We start from the raw sequence: 16,116 nt of genomic DNA on the forward strand, positions 1-16,116 counted from the left end.
CGTACTTAAGCATTATCTCTGGCAAGCGAGTTTTGGAAATTCCCAGTTGTCGTTTAACAGAATTGATCGATATTTCGATCATTTGTTTACACTTAAACATAAATTTAAATTCTAACTTTTGCAATTATAGAATACTATATCTAAACATTACAATGACTCGGTGAATGTTTTCAAATGGATCCTTTAAAAAGTAAAAATAGTGTGAAGATATTGAAAATATTAGACCAACAAACGAGGCCTGGGTTTGTAATAGTCGACGCTGATTGGCTGCCTCATAAATAACTGAACGGGAAAACCCCGAAACCAGGAAATAACTTTCAACAAAAGCAAAAAATAGCACAGGTTAGAATCGTTTAGCTCGTTATAGTTAAGTAAAACATTGTGTTCAAACGCGTCCAAAATAACTGTCAGTGTGTCACAAACGCGATCGGATTTCAATCAATCCACTGACGATTTCTATATAGAGTTAATTAACCGAATTTAGTGTGATTTAGGTCGCGTCGATTCAAAAATTTGGGGGCGATGACTTCATCGGTTCAAGTAACGACCGGAGAGGAAGAACCAGGTGTTGTGGAATCAACACTTGAATCTGAATCGAAACTGACTCCCGAAGAGGAAGAAACCGAAGGTAGGAATAGATAATTTCTTTGACTCTTCTCTGGCTTGTTTTTAATTGAACAAAATTATTTTTCTGCCTCATCGTCATCGACTCAATATTAACAGAGTCAGTAACCTATGTGGTTTATAGTTTTTCGGATATTTTCACTTGGTATGAGCCCGTACAGTTATAAAAGCTTACTACCATCGATAAGGCAACTAACTGCCTCAATGGGCCCATGGAACAATTTGCGGAAATACCATGACGTTTTCACAAATCATCCGTTAAAATGTTTTATTTAGAGAATATATATAATCTTAACTAATTTTATATTTAGGACATCAATTTTATCTACCTTAGGAGTTTGATCTTAACAGTTTAAATTATGTGTAATTACAATGACAAGTAAAGTTTATCCATCGTTTATCTTTAACCAACATTTCATTGAGCAGGTGCGGCCCTGGCCCTGGCTTTAAATTTACCAAAAGGCAGCTAGCGTTCGGTGGTCACTTTTTTATCGGATCATTTTAAAATGTTTGGTTTGTAATCGAGGAATTTTGGATTCCCTGGATTTGTAATAATGCTTAATTTTCCTAAAGGCTTCTACAGTATGGTGAATCACTGGACTCAAGATTCACTGTCAATCAAATGGAAATTAACTATGAGAACTCTTTAAATCGATTACATTTTTTCATTGATTCAGTTTATCTGAAATCGGTTATAACGTAAAACCCGGCCGCCACTTAATGCTGCAGATGACTAAAATCTAGCTGTTTAAAAACCCGAGAATATCCATCAACATGTCGACCAGGATGTTAGAAATCATCTCATTGTCTCTATTTTTAATACCACTATAACCACTGCGGTTGTATTTCTATTTCAGAGAAATTTAAAAATGACTTTTGTCAGGCGGAATTATTTTACACCAATTCGGTGAAAGGGGTTAATTAGAGGTCGAAGTTGATTGTGCTTGGGGAAGTTATTCAAACTAGGCTTTTTAACACGTAGAAATAGTGACTCTTTAAACTAAGGCTTCGGAATAGGGGGACTTTGCCCCTCTCTCCCCCTCCTCCCTCCCCACTACAGTTGTCTCAGATGAACATGTTTTGTTCTGATCAGGGAGCACCTCCCTGTTCTGATATTCTTTTCAAAAGTGTCATGATGGCAAATCTGTGGACCTACAATAATCATCCGGTTTATTGTTTTGAGTTTATGCCGACACATTTATAGTCTATTAACATATGTACATAGATCTGTAATAATCGGGGAATTTTCGCTTGTTATTATGGCTGGTTAAAACCTATACAACCTGTTACTCCTTACATGTGTAAATAATAAACAATTGTTCAGCATATCAGCATAAATCTACCCCAAAGATATAGTCATGTCAGGTCTATCAGGTTTGTTTTTGAATTCCATAACATCATTAGGTGCTACTACAGCACTGGCAAATGTTCCAGTAAATAAGGCCTCTTTTTGATTACTGGAACACAGATTATTTTCTAGAAAAAGGTGCGAAGGGAAAAATTAATAATAGAATAAAATTATCAACAATAGGAATTTCAAAATGGAAGGGAACAAAAAAAAAATCAAAATCAACTTTTTTAACGATTTGAGTATTTTCCACATAAAACCTTGGAAGGACTGCAGGAAAAATAAAAAGGAGTGAAAATTGAGATGAATTTGAAATAACCAAATCATAGTTTAGAAATTAAGATGAACATTACTTTTTTAAGTCACTAGATGAAACTAAGAGAGAAGATTTTTCTTTTTTTTGTTGAAAAATTGTGATGAAAACGCGAAGAACTAAAGACAAGAAATTTTCTTTTTTGATTCGATGAAGCAGAATTCTGGAGGGACAAAATCCGTGCTCCAAGTTATAAAAAATGCCTAAAGCTTTTTTTTCATAATTCACTGCTTGTGAAAGTGTTTTCCAATGCATCAGTTTCGTAAAAAGGGTAAACTATAAATTTGAAAAAGTTTTTTCATGTTAAATAGGACTTCACTTTTTCCGAATTGCAAATTGTGAAATCTTCAGCACAAATAAACTTGTTTAAACTTGTCAATCAACTCCCCCTCCTGCCCACGCGATTATTTCTGATTGGTCGAAATATTCGTCTAACCAACCAATCGAATTCGCGAGTACTCTAATGAAATTCCTCTTGGACTAAACTTTTTTTCAGATTTTCGGAAAAACTCCAAAAACGCGAATTTTTTTTCGCTCGGATAAAGGAAAATATTTGCAATTTTTTTTTTACATTTTGAACATATTTTTAGACTAATTTTTATTCGTAGTGGGGGGCGGGAGGGTTGGGTTTTTTTATGATTCTTGAATTCGGATGTTTTTACCAGGGTCTTCTTAAATGCTGCGGCCATATTGGATTTTTATTCTCAATATCTCAACGCCCTAACATGGCGGCCCGGGATTTATTTAACGTATGTATTTTATATCTTTCACTTGATATTTTTCAACCATTAAACTATCGCGTAAAACTTTCCGATGGCGAATTCGAAATTGCTGCAGTAGCTGAAAGTGAGAATAATTTCCAGAGCTAGTTTACACAACTACTCATGTCTGGGAAACTCTGAGAACCGCCTCAGGCTGTAGTTGCTGTAAAGTTGGTTAAAGATAACCAGCGGAAAATTGAACTTTAGTTTGATGTTATCTACTCACTAGTTAACTCTTTACAGCTCTCGACACAGGGTTGTTCTTTTATCGGGAATTTGGGAGTGGATTATGGATGATTTTGGTGATTTAGTTGTCACATTACTGAAGTCATTTCTATTTTTGAGTCTCAATTTATATTTCTAATTCTATTTACTAAGTTTAAGTCATCATTTGGATAAGTCGTCACATTACTGAAGTCATCTCTATTTTTGAGTCTCAATTTATATTTCTAATTCTATTTACTAAGTTTAAGTCATCATTTGGATAAGTCGTCACATTTCTGAAGTCATCTCTATTTTTGAGTCCCAATTTCTATTTCTAATTCAATTTACTAAGTGTAAGTCATCATTTGGACAAGTTGTCACATTTCTGAAGTCATCTCTATTTTTGAGTCTCAATTTGTATTTCTAATTCAATTTACTAAGTGTAAGTCATCATTTGGATTAGTCGTCACATTACTGAAGTCATCTCTATTTTCTAGTCTCAATTTGTATTGCGGTGGTGACGCAGTGAAAGGGTTAAAAGGAAGAATTGTTTTGACCTCATGAAATCTTAAAATCTTTAGTTTTTCAGGGAGTGAGTTGTTGATATAAGAGACTATACGCCCCTCACAAATAGTGAATCATGAATCATGATAAACGAATCGATAAATTCTGTTAATAAATTGAATAAACACCTCAAACAGCGACAGCGAGGCACGGGCTACATCTAAATTAATAATAATCATGATTTATGATCGAAAAACAGACACGCTGAACAAACATTATTGGCCTGTTACCCTGAACACCACGGAGCTCCACTCGCGGTACCTCCTCAGCCCACGGAGCTCCACTCGCGGTACCTCCTCAGCCCACGGAGCTCCACTCGCGGTACCTCCTCAGCCCACGGAGCTCCACTCGCGGTACCTCCTCAGCCCACGGAGCTCCACTCGCGGTACCTCCTCAGCCCACGTAGCTCCACTCGCGGTACCTCCTCAGCCCACGGAGCTCCACTCGCGGTACCTCCTCAGCCCACGGAGCTCCACTCGCGGTACCTCCTCAGCCCACGGAGCTCCACTCGCGGTACCTCCTCAGCCCACGGAGCTCCACTCGCGGTACCTCCTCAGCCCACGGAGCTCCACTCGCGGTACCTCCTCAGCCCACGGAGCTCCACTCGCGGTACCTCCTCAGCCCACGGAGCTCCACTCGCGGTACCTCCTCAGCCCACGGAGCTCCACTTGCGGTACCTCCTCAGCCCACGGAGCTCCACTCGCGGTACCTCCTCAGCCCACGGAGCTCCACTCGGGGTACCTCCTCAGCCCATGGAGCTCCACTCGGGGTACTATGGTTCTTACAAGTTGTAGAAAGTTTCTGAAAATTGGAATGTATTTTCCAGACTCTTAAAATCTATTTTTTCTCTCTATGGCTATGGAAAAGAATAGGAAAATTAGAAAATGGTCTCATAACTGGACTCAGTTTTATTCTATTTTGAATTTTAGGCTGTCTGCCTTAATGTCTACATTTGATAACAAACTCGTATAATTAACCAAGAAAATTGTGACTTTCCAAAAAACATGTTAAAAACCTCCAGACACTCATCGCATAGATTTCAATTCACACGAAATGAAAGACACTGTCTTTCGAAACCTGATTTTTGTCAATGAAAAAAAAAATTCTGCGAAAAAAAAGAATAGTCATTGACAACAAATCTCTGGTAAAACCGTAAATATTTCGGCCAATCACGAGTTACCTGTCGTGTGATTGGTTAATTTGGCGTGCGGGAATTCCTGATCTATCGGACTATTGTCAATAACAACAGAATGAATTATCACTCACTGTTCACTGGTTTCATATTTGATAACAATCAGTTTATTGCTTTTATACAACGTAATAATAAAAACTGCTCCCAGTTTCAAAGTTCAGAGATATATCTATTAACCCAGTTCCACAGTTCTGAACCCAGTTCAACAGTTCTGGACTCATTTCCACAGTTCTGAACCAAATTCCACAGTTCTGGATTCAGTTCAACAGTTCTGCATCTATTTCCACAGTTCTGCATCTATTTCCACAGTTCTGCATCTATTTCCACAGTTCTGGACTCAGTTCCACAGTACAGGATCCAGTTCCACAGTTCTGGATCCAGTTCCACAGTTCTGGACTCAGTTCAACAGTTCAGGACTCGGTTCCACAGTTCAGGACCCAGTTCTACAGTTCTGGTTCCAGTTTAAGATCCATTTCCACAGCAAATGAATCCAGTTCCTCAGTGCTGGACTCAGTTCCACAGTTCTGTGATCCTCATTTAATTTTTGTTTAATTTTTCTTAAACCCTGTTTAATTGTTTGATCCACTGCGATCGAGTGTGATCCAATGCGATCCAATGTGATCCAATGTAATCCAGTGCGATCAATGTGATCCAGTGCGATCCAATGTGATCCAATGTAATCCAATGCGATCCAATGTGATCCAATGCGATCCAATGTGATCCATTGTGATCCAGCTCCTATTTTATCGCTCAGTTTTGAGGTTGACTTAGAATTGATAAAAATCTCTTTTCAGAAACTGAAGAAATGAAAGTGATGAAATGTTCACCGGCCGACCATGAAAAACTGTGCGAACAATTCCAGAAATTAACGACGAACACCGACGCCAGCCTTGACCCAGAACCGTCCAACAATGACTGCCGAACCATCGAGGTCAAGGCCATTACCGTAATAACTGAAGACGCACCCGTAATCTACAATGCGGTCGTCACCAAGGTGAAGCCGGTCGCCGAGGGCGACGATGAATCAATTGTTGGTTTATGCGGGGAATTTGAAGCAAAAATGAAAACCGATGAGGATTTTCAGCCGAAGGGCCGTCTGGGCGATGGCGCCAATATCGAGGCCACCGAACGCCTGCCGCCAGGTAAGGGTACCCACTACGAAGCGATGTTACCGCTGAATCGAAAGGTGCCGGAAAAATCCAAAAATCGCAAAATGATCGCGACCGACTCCGGGCAACAGAAGGCCGTCGCCTATGACAACGGAACAATGCCGCTGAAACTTACGCGTACGAACCAAGAACCGGTCGAAAACGAAGAACCGCGAGAAATAATCACCGACCTGTCGCCGTGGTTACAATTCGATAATTCGGTGCCGTTTACTAGTAGCAGCAGCAGTAACAATGCGTGTATGTATCCGGGGCAACCGCAGTATTGTAATATCAGCCGTTTTAACGCGGTCGCCGAGCTGACAATCCCGACGATCGGCGCTCAAAAACTGGCACCGATCGAGAGTATTTTTTCGACCGAGTATCAACAACAGCCGCAGCAGACAGCGGACGAGTACCTGAGTACTCACTCGCCAAGCTCCGACGATCAGGGGTACTCGTCCCCGTCGAGTAGCCACGGCAACGTCAACAGTCCGCTGAGCGACGCCGCGATCATCGAAGATGACGACAAACAGATTCTCGAACTCGTGAAAGAGATGACGGCGAAAAACGACAGCTGGTTTTTTAATATGACGACTTCGACGAGCGGCGGGCAGACGGCGGCGGCCATAACTCAACAGATTCCAACCGTCAGCAACACCGTAGTACGACCGACGTATAATCAGCAGCCATTACGAGCCACCGTCGATTATAACCATCTGATTACGCAACAGTCATGCGCGACGTATCCTTACACCGCCGCCGCTGGGACGATTTACTGCCAGCAGCAACCGACTAATAATTACACGATGGAAAATAGGCCGATGCCATATTTTAATGTGAATAACAGCAATCAGCTCGGAGTGATGCAGCAGCAGCAGCAGCAGCAGCAGTACACGATGAACATGATGGGTCCGCGACCTCCCCCACCTCCTTACCCGACGAATAGTATCGTTACGAGCACAATAGGTGGCTCTGGGGGCTCGATGATAACGTACAATCAAATACCTGAGACTGTGCAGTTACTGACCAATAATCTAACGCAACAACCGCCGATCACCATGACTACGCCCATTCAACAAACGCCTGTTTCTACGACGGCGATGACCGGTCAGATGGTCAACGTGCCGGTCAATATGGTTGTGCAGGTGCAGCAGCAGCAGCAGCAGCAGCAGCGGCAGGCGTCCGCTAACGGTAAAACAACGAAAAAGAATCATCATTCATCGTCGAAACTGACGTCGCTGCCACCTATTGCTCCGAAACCAAACCCACAAATAACCAGTGAACAGAAGATGTACCAGCAGCAGCAGCACCAGCAGCAGATGTACCAGCAGCAGAACAATGGTGTCTGCTACGGGGCTGAATTCAAGAAACCGTTTCCAGTGAAACCAACTCCGAAACTAAACATCGCGACCACTACAACAACAACATCAACTCAGAACGGTAAGTTAATGAGTACAGAGAGTGGGAGGAGAATGGAGGGAAACACAGGGAGGAGGGAGTGGAGCGTAGTGGAGGGGAACTAATGAGTAGGCCTACAGGGAGTACTATTCTAGTCATTCTAGTCCGCTTTCTGGTACAAGAGGCAGAGCTAGATCTGAGGGTCTCACCTCATACGTGTATGAGTCACTTACAGTTTTTGCAATATTATGTTATGGGTAAATTCCAAACCGAAAAAGGTCAAGAATTTCCTATAAAGGTCCGCGATGATTTTGTACTGATTGCACGGACATGTTTTGTCCTCCAGGGCAGCTAGATTTGAGGGGCCTAAGACATGAACGAGATAGTTTTTGAAACAGGAAAATTTTACCGTTTGCCGGAATTTCTCGTTTAATTCTGCTTTCATTTTACACAAAAAACATTTTCAATAATTGGGCCGCTGAATATTTCGAAAAAAATAACATTTATTTGTGGAATAAAAATCTGCATTCCTCGCTCGATCACTGGGTTTTTGTTATTGAAAATGTGATAATTCACTAGGGGGAATTCCCCTCGGTAATCTGGATGACCTTTATTACGGGAAACCCTCTCCGGTATGAATGAGGTTTTATTCTGTGAGGTTTTATTTCGTGTTTGTGTTTGGTGATGGATTCACTCATGTTACGCTTCGTCTGCTCATTGTAGTTGCGAAACTACCGACGCCACCTACGATGCCGGAGATTATCCTCACGAAACTCGACCTGGCTCGCGCTCAAGTCGCCAAGATGTCGATGGAGCGTATGATCGAACCGGACTCTGAGGGAGAATGGTAAGTGTTAGTTGATAACCCCCCTCTCATCCCTCTTCCCCTCCCCCTCTCATCCCCCTCCCCCTCTCATCCCCCTCTCCCTCTCATCCCCCTCCCCTCTCATCCCCCTCTCATCCCCAGCAAACATTTAATCATATACTATTCTTATTTCCTAATATCTTTAAATATCTTCTTTTTTGATTTTGAAATTTTACGTAATTTTGTTTGCATTGTTTGTTATACTCGTTTTCCACCCCTTCTAAAATCCATAGTAACCAGAGTTGCACGGAATTTTCATTTTTACATTGTTAGATTAGCTATAGAACTCAGATGGTCTGAGAGACTGGTCTACAAGCTTAATCCACAATTGTGCGACTGTGGCCCCTGCTGTTTTAACCCCCTTCGTTCGACCCTCAAAGAAATTCTATTCAAATTACGAAATAGCTGATCAAAGATTTTGAAACATTTTTCAGGATCCCTACGATTCCTTGACAACAACTTCTTAAACAAAAATGTTTTTCAATATCCTCCTCGAATAATCCTTGAATTTGAGCGAAATGCTCGAAAGTCCTTGAAACAACTCCTTGAATTTTGAGAAATTGGCAATATTAGAAAATCTTTAGGTTATTATGCACACAGATTCCAACGAATTAAATGGTAAAGATAAACAGTACTGATTTAGGAGGAGTCTATGGTGGGATATGAAAGTGATTCTGAATTTAGGAGGAGTCTACAGTAATTGGGATATGAAAGTGATTCTGACGCTTCCACGAAATTTGAAATTTTCTCGTTGAAAACTCCTTATCTCCAGGAATGACTGAAATCCTGTTTTTCCCCTATTTAAACATCTTTTAATCTTGAAAGATGTTTTCACGATGCGCTGTTGTTAACAACTGTTTCTATTTGTTGTTTTCACAGGACGATTCATGGAATCATCGATTCCGAAGAGGTTTTATTCCTGCAGGCGTACCTCGAGCGTTTACGACGAATCGACCAAAAAATGCCGGGAATCGAAGCGAAAATTCTCAGCGCCAAATCGGACGACTTCGTACGTAGAATTCCCGATTTCTCAAATTCATACGTTCTGTATACGTTCACCAGGGGGCGTTGACTATTGAAATTGAGTTTTTACTAAACCCCCGGGGCCGGTTGCATCGTCGTGGCTTAAGTTCAAAAGTGGTCTTAAATCTTAAGACTGGTCTGAAGTCTTAAGATTGGCTATAGAACTAAGTTCGTCTTAGACTGGTCTTAAATCTAAGCCATGTCTATGCAATCTGCCTGTGGTTCTGTATACATTCACCAGAGGGCATTGAATATTGAAATAGAATTCTAAGAGCTCCAGTTCTACAAACATTCACCAGGGGGCGTTAGAGAATGAAATTGAGTTTTATAAACCCACTGATTCTTTGTATGATCACCAGGGGGCGTTAGATAATGAAATTGAGTTTCATAAACCCACTGATTCTTTGTATGTTCACCAGGGGGCGTTATTTATTGAAATTGATTTTCTATTGGCAGACGCCGCTGCACCTTGCCGTTCTGATGTACAATAACTGCGACATGGTGCGACTGTTGCTCGAATACGGAGCCAGCCCGAATGAGTTGATCCGGGTTCGTGACGCGTGCGGTAACGGTCACTGGAAGCGTCTGCTCCATGTAGCCGCCAGCGGAGGGTTAGAATGGTTCCCGGTCTTACAGGTTCTCGCCAAGTTCCAGGGAACTAATAAAGAGGAGAAGGATTCGCATGGTAGGTTCAATAAAGGTGGTGCCACGCTACGGCAATCTCTTAAATGGGAGGCTGTCAAATATGTCAAAATATCTGAAAGGAACAGAGTCTCTACTGTACCATCCAACTCAGATATCACTGTCAATCAAGAATATCTGACTTGAGCGGAGTCTGCTGTACCATACAACTCAGATATCACTCTCAAGTCAAAAGATCTGACTTGAGTGGAGTCTACTGTACCATCCAACTCGGATATCACTCTCAAGTCAAAGGATCTGACTTGAGCGGAGTCTACTGTACCATCCAACTCAGATATCACTCTCAAGTCAAAAGATCCGACTTGAGCTGAGTCTACTGTACCATCCAACTCAGATATCACTCTCAAGTCAAAAGATCTGACTTGAGCGGAGTCTACTGTATCATCCAACTCAGATATCACTCTCAAGTCAAAAGATCAGACTTGAGCGGAGTCTACTGTATCATCCAACTCAGATATCACTCTCAAGTCAAAAGATCAGACTTGAGCGGAGTCTACTGTATCATCCAACTCAGATATCACTGTCAATCGAAAATATCTTACTTGAGCGGAGTCTACTGTACCATCCAACTCAGATATCACTCTCAAGTCCAAAGATCAGACTAGAGCGGAGTCTACTGTATCATCCAACTAAGATATGACTCTCAAGTCAAATGATCTGAATCTTGAGCGGAGTCTACTGCATCATCCAACTCAGATATCACTCTCAAGTTAGCAGATCCGACTTGAGCGGAGTCTACTGTATCATCAAACTCAGATATCACTGTCAAGTCAAAAGATCTGACTTGAGCGGAGTCTACTGTATCATCCAACTCAGATATCACTCTCAAGTCAACAGATCTGACTTGAGTCTACTGTATCAATAAATCATCGACCGCCCCATATCTTCTAATATTTGATCATTTCATGTAAATATATTGAAGGTTTGACTGCTCTTCACTGCGCTATCAAAGAACACGCACAACCGAAAACTGACAGGAAAACAGGACGCGAGATTCTGAATGACAGTACACCAACTGTGTGTATGCTACTGAACTGTGGAGCCAGCGCTTTTCAAAAGGTATCTTTTATACTCATGAAACTTTATAAATTACGGGAGTCAAAATTTGGACACTTTTGCCAATTGTACAAAAATAAGTAAACTATTTCGTAGATTCTTATGGGAGGCCCAGAGAAAATTCTGTTTGTTGAAACAAATGCGAATTTCAAGAATGAGTTGCCCAGTTGCAAGTTTAATCCATTTCATTTTGCCTTTCTGGGCAACTTGACATTTTAGAGGGTGGGTGCCCATCCCCTGCACCCTCCCTTCAGATCCACCATTGAATCAGAAGCCCAGAAAATCTAAAATGTAGAGGATTAATTTGAATAAATTTGCATATTTAATTAGGACGATAAATCTGGACAGACGGCAATTCATTTTGCCGTGGCAACGCAGGACTACCGTCTCGTACATGAGGTTCTCCGCATTACGCCAAACATAGCGGAGGTAATAAATATTCCTCGCATGGATAAGAACACGCCGCTCCACCTGGTGGCCGGAATGGAATTCAGAACGCCAGACGAGCACGTGCACATGGTTCAGATGTTGCTGCATTACGGGGCCGAGCGTGAATGCAAAAACCAAGAGGGGAAATATCCGTATCAAGTCGCCAAAGGCAACCAACAGGTCGGTTTGAAAAGAAAACGTATTCGAAATTTCGTAAATACTCGATTCTAATAAAAGATGGCGCTGCTGCTACATTTTTCTTTCGTTTGCACATTCAGATCGAAACCCTGTTGAATTTGAAGAATCGATGATGTTGAATTCTGTGTCTCCGAACAAAATGGCCGTCGAAACAAGATCCAAAGTGAAATATAGAAACTTTAACCCCCCTCTGTCAGTGTGATGCTGGCCCGCTGCCCGGGCAGTGTGATGCTGGCCCGCCACCCGCCTGCAGAAACAATGAAATTGTAAATATCTATTTAACTAGTTCTATAACGGTGAAAAACTAGAGATTGAAATTGAGATTTTAGAGAATTTTTTTGTTAAATGTAATTTGAGGGATTTTTAAGGTAAATCGATGCAATTTTAAAATTGAGGGGATTTTGAGAGGTAACTCATGAGGTTATTGAAGATGTAACAGAGGCAACACATTATTTACTTCATTGTTAGAGATAAGTTCCGAGCCAATACTTGTTGTCGATTGGTCGGTGATAGATGTCAAGCGTTGCGATTGGTCAATAATGCAGTCAGGAAAAGCTTATGATTGGTTTATTTTGTTGATGTCATTGTGAATAATTATGATTAATGTTAAAATTATGCCATCCATTAATGAATGTTCTCCTACTTGTTGTGTTCAGACTGTGCCTGTTTTTAATACAGTAAACTCCTCCTCGCTCGATACTGGGCAACTTAGGGAACTGTCCAAGTCTTGGGGGAATTTTACCGGTATTTTTTTGGATACATTTTCCAAGTTTCCTGATTCTTGACTAGATGAAATATTTACAGCAGTCCCAATGCTACCAACCTTTCTCGGGCTGGTTCCTTAGTCATCAGACCTGTTGAAGATCATCCGAGTTCTGCGTAATCCAATTTTAAACAACTTAAGACCAGGTTAATAACCACTTTTCGACAAGAACCAGACCCGGATTAAGGCAAAGTCTACATTGTACTAGGCTTGCTAATTCGATATGTAACTACGCCTTTCATGAAGTACATGTAAATATCACACATGCATGCAGAATAGGAGGGGATGACTCATGTTCAATGTAAATACCACTCTTTTTAACGCACCTTTCTCGTTAGAATACCATGTTTTCTATTGGTGCCAGCAGCAGCAGCAGCAGCAGCAGCATTATAAAGGACTTTAACTTTTATGGGTTGTTGAAGATTTTTGCAAACAAACTTGATGACGACAGAGCTGCCAAAAACCATAATATAAATCATAGAATTGGGCATTATGATTATTATTCATATAATTATTATTATTGTAAGAATTCATAAATTCTATTTAATTACAGCAACTATTATTTGCACATCACTGAAGATATGTATTTTACAAACTCTATACATGTGAGATATTCTTTAGATTAATGAAATAAACTGCCAAAACATTGTTCAAATGAAATTCGTTTTCAATGTAAATAGAAAAATAAACTGTTTTATCTGTGCTTCTCATATTTATGATTAAATTAGTTCGACTACTGAATTTATAGAATCATTTAAGAAGCGAAATAAAAATATTTTAACGTTTTTTGAAAATGATTTATTTTGTTTTCGTGATTCAAGTTTCTAGAACTAAAGTCAAACTCGCTGTACAAACATCAGATATTAGACATTTTATCAGCACAGTTTTAAAAACGGAAGTTCACACTTCACATGTGTTCAGTGCTTCACCTGAGACATTTCTAATTGAAAATTAACTACAAACACCAGACATTAGATATTTTATCAGCACACTTTCAAAAACTGATCGTCCACACTTCACATGTGTTCAGTGCTTCACCTGAGACATTTCGAATTGAAAATGAACTACAAACACCAGATATTAGACATTTTATCAGCACACTTTCACAAACTGATCGTTCACACTTCACATGTGTTCAGTGCTTCACCTGAGACATTTCTAATTGAAAATTAACTACAAACACCAGATATTAGACATTTTATCAGCACACTTTCAAAAACTGATCATCCACACTTCACATGTGTTCAGTGCTTCACCTGAGACATTTCTAATTGAAAATTAACTACAAACACCAGATATTAGACATTTTATCAGCACACTTTCAAAAACTGATCGTCCACACTTCACATGTGTTCAGTGCTTCATCTGAGACATTTTTGATTGAAAATGAACTACAAACACCAGATATTAGACATTTTATCAGCACACTTTCAAAAACTGATCGTCCACACTTCAAATGTGTTCAGTGCTTCATCTGAGACATTTTTGATTGAAAATGAACTACTAACACCAGATATTAGACATTTTATCAGAACACTTTCAAAAACTGATCGTCCACACTTCACATGTGTTCAGTGCTTCACCTGAGACATTTTTGATTGAAAATGAACTACAAACACCAGATATTAGACATTTTATCAGCACACTTTCAAAAACTGATCGTCCACACTTCACATGTGTTCAGTGCTTCATCTGAGACATTTTTGATTGAAAATGAACTACAAACACCAGATATTAGACATTTTATCAGCACAGTTTCAAAAACTGATCGTCCACACTCCACTGACAAAATCATCATTATTATGATGGTTGCCAATAGGAAACAGATCCAGGCTTTAGATTGATACTGTTATCAGCAAAATGCAAAAACTAATTTGCCGAGTCGAGCCTGATTGAAGAAGGCCACAGTTTGAACTACTAGGAACTGTTAAAGCAAAGCATACATCGACAAAGCGACTGGAGACAACTAGTTGCTAGTGAGTGAGTACCCACACACATCAAAAATCTAATGAAAACCAGCAACTGCATGGCTCATGCCAGTCGCTAGGTCCATAGCGCGTACATTCAGCAACTGAGATGTGTTATCTAGCAAATATTCTAAAGGCATCTCAAGTCACGTGACTCATTGCTTTGTTTTAGTCAGTTGCAACCGTGTGTTGTTGATTGTGGAGCGCTCACATCGACGGATATGACGGCAACTGAGTACAACTAGTTGCTCAAAAGTAGAACATGAGCAACTGGCTGGAACTGGAGACAGATGGACGCTAACCAATCATAAGCAAGCTCACACTGATTGTATCCAGCCAGTTGCTCTCATGCCCCGAAAACGTCGCTAGGCTTTAGAACGGATCGAAGGAACGCTAAATTTCACGTCATCGTTTTCTGATCAAGTTTTTCCCGCTCGGTTAAAAATCGTCTCTCGTTTTCGACCGCTAACTCGTAGAGTTTCATATCTAACCCGTCGACGCACCGGCTGACGAACGCCTGCAGCACCAATCCGCCGCTGTCGTCGTTCAACGATAGTTCACCGAGGAATTGAAAGAGGGAGCCACCGGCCGAATGAAACGGTTCTATAAACGCGGTGTTGACGGTTAGTAGGTGATTTTTAGCAGACGGATCCTCGATTAGAACCAGACACGACGAGAAATCGTGATCGACTAGTCTGAAACAGAAAACGAGGAATCAATTAAATCGGGAATCTGAAAACAGGAATCGGCATAAAAAACAGGAATCATCAATCTGAAAACGTTAGGAATATGAAAACAGGAATCGGCATAAAAAACAGCTGAATCATCAATCTGAAAACGTTAGGAATCTGAAAACAGGAATCAGGATAAAAACATGAATCAATAATCTGAAAACATTAGGAATCTGGAAACAGGAATCAGTAATCTAAAAACATGAATGAAGAATCTGAAAACATTAGGAATTTAATATTCAATTCATTCCATCATCATCATCATCATCATCATCATCAATGATGACATCATCCAACCGAAATTCGTAGCATCGCTTCACTTCAACTTAATATTTTGCGGTTTTAGATCGAGTGTCATCGCGAAATAATGAATTCAGCGTTAAAACATAATTGAAAATACCTGCCGGTTACTCGAACGATGTTCTCTGATCTTTTAGTAACGATATCTGGGCGTAATTCTCTGACGAAATAAATTCGACCGGTCGAACAAACCGCCTCCATTTTTTGTTAACGGACGCTGCAGTATGGCGAATTACGGGATTCGAACCCGATCAGCTAATCGATGACAGCGATGTGAAAATCTGAAAAACATAATCTTATAGATCCTGTTTTAAATTGTAACCTAAATAAGCAAAATTCCTTGACCGATATGATAATAGAAAACATTTCTATAGATTTTAAATTGATTGAATTGACTTGAAGGGGTAGCAATAATAATGCGGATGCGGACACGACAACCGGACTAATGAAAAACCGGACTAATGAAAAACCGGGCCATGATTCGGCCGGGACGTTATCCTCACTGCCGTTTGGCTTGGTTGACTCTAGTC

The 16,116-nt window shown here is 40.5% G+C and overlaps 2 protein-coding genes across 2 annotated transcripts; one reads left to right on the forward strand and one right to left on the reverse strand.

The window, feature by feature from the left end:
• Positions 1-347: 347 nt before the first annotated feature.
• LOC141906816 (uncharacterized) lies at positions 348-13,209 on the forward strand. The gene is made up of 8 exons (XM_074796210.1): positions 348-628; positions 5,801-7,594; positions 8,276-8,399; positions 9,297-9,426; positions 9,897-10,125; positions 11,065-11,201; positions 11,529-11,807; positions 11,906-13,209. The coding sequence occupies exons 1-8, from the start codon at positions 523-525 to the stop codon at positions 11,936-11,938; spliced, it is 2,832 nt and encodes a 943-aa protein (XP_074652311.1). The 5' UTR covers positions 348-522; the 3' UTR covers positions 11,939-13,209.
• Positions 13,210-13,294: 85 nt separating this feature from the next.
• Positions 13,295-15,905, reverse strand: LOC141906817 (uncharacterized). Its single transcript, XM_074796211.1, has 2 exons — positions 15,687-15,905; positions 13,295-15,250 (listed from the first exon to the last, which is right to left on the reverse strand). The coding sequence occupies exons 1-2, from the start codon at positions 15,785-15,787 to the stop codon at positions 14,956-14,958; spliced, it is 396 nt and encodes a 131-aa protein (XP_074652312.1). The 5' UTR covers positions 15,788-15,905; the 3' UTR covers positions 13,295-14,955.
• Between the last annotated feature and the right edge of the window lie 211 nt (positions 15,906-16,116).

This window comes from Tubulanus polymorphus, chromosome 6 (genome assembly GCF_964204645.1).
Source record: "Tubulanus polymorphus chromosome 6, tnTubPoly1.2, whole genome shotgun sequence".
NCBI lineage: Eukaryota > Metazoa > Nemertea > Palaeonemertea > Tubulaniformes > Tubulanidae > Tubulanus > Tubulanus polymorphus.

Excerpts from the sequence above, each read along its gene's own strand:
- LOC141906817 (XM_074796211.1), bottom strand. The coding sequence starts at position 15,787 with ATGGAGGCGGTTTGTTCGACCGGTCGAATTTATTTCGTCAGAGAATTA. Across the intron at positions 15,251-15,686 it reads ATCGTTCGAGTAACCGGCAG|ACTAGTCGATCACGATTTCT; the intron begins GTATTTTCAATT and ends TTTCTGTTTCAG.
- LOC141906816 (XM_074796210.1), top strand. The coding sequence starts at position 523 with ATGACTTCATCGGTTCAAGTAACGACCGGAGAGGAAGAACCAGGTGTT. Across the intron at positions 8,400-9,296 it reads CCGGACTCTGAGGGAGAATG|GACGATTCATGGAATCATCG; the intron begins GTAAGTGTTAGT and ends TTGTTTTCACAG. Across the intron at positions 10,126-11,064 it reads AGAGGAGAAGGATTCGCATG|GTTTGACTGCTCTTCACTGC; the intron begins GTAGGTTCAATA and ends AATATATTGAAG.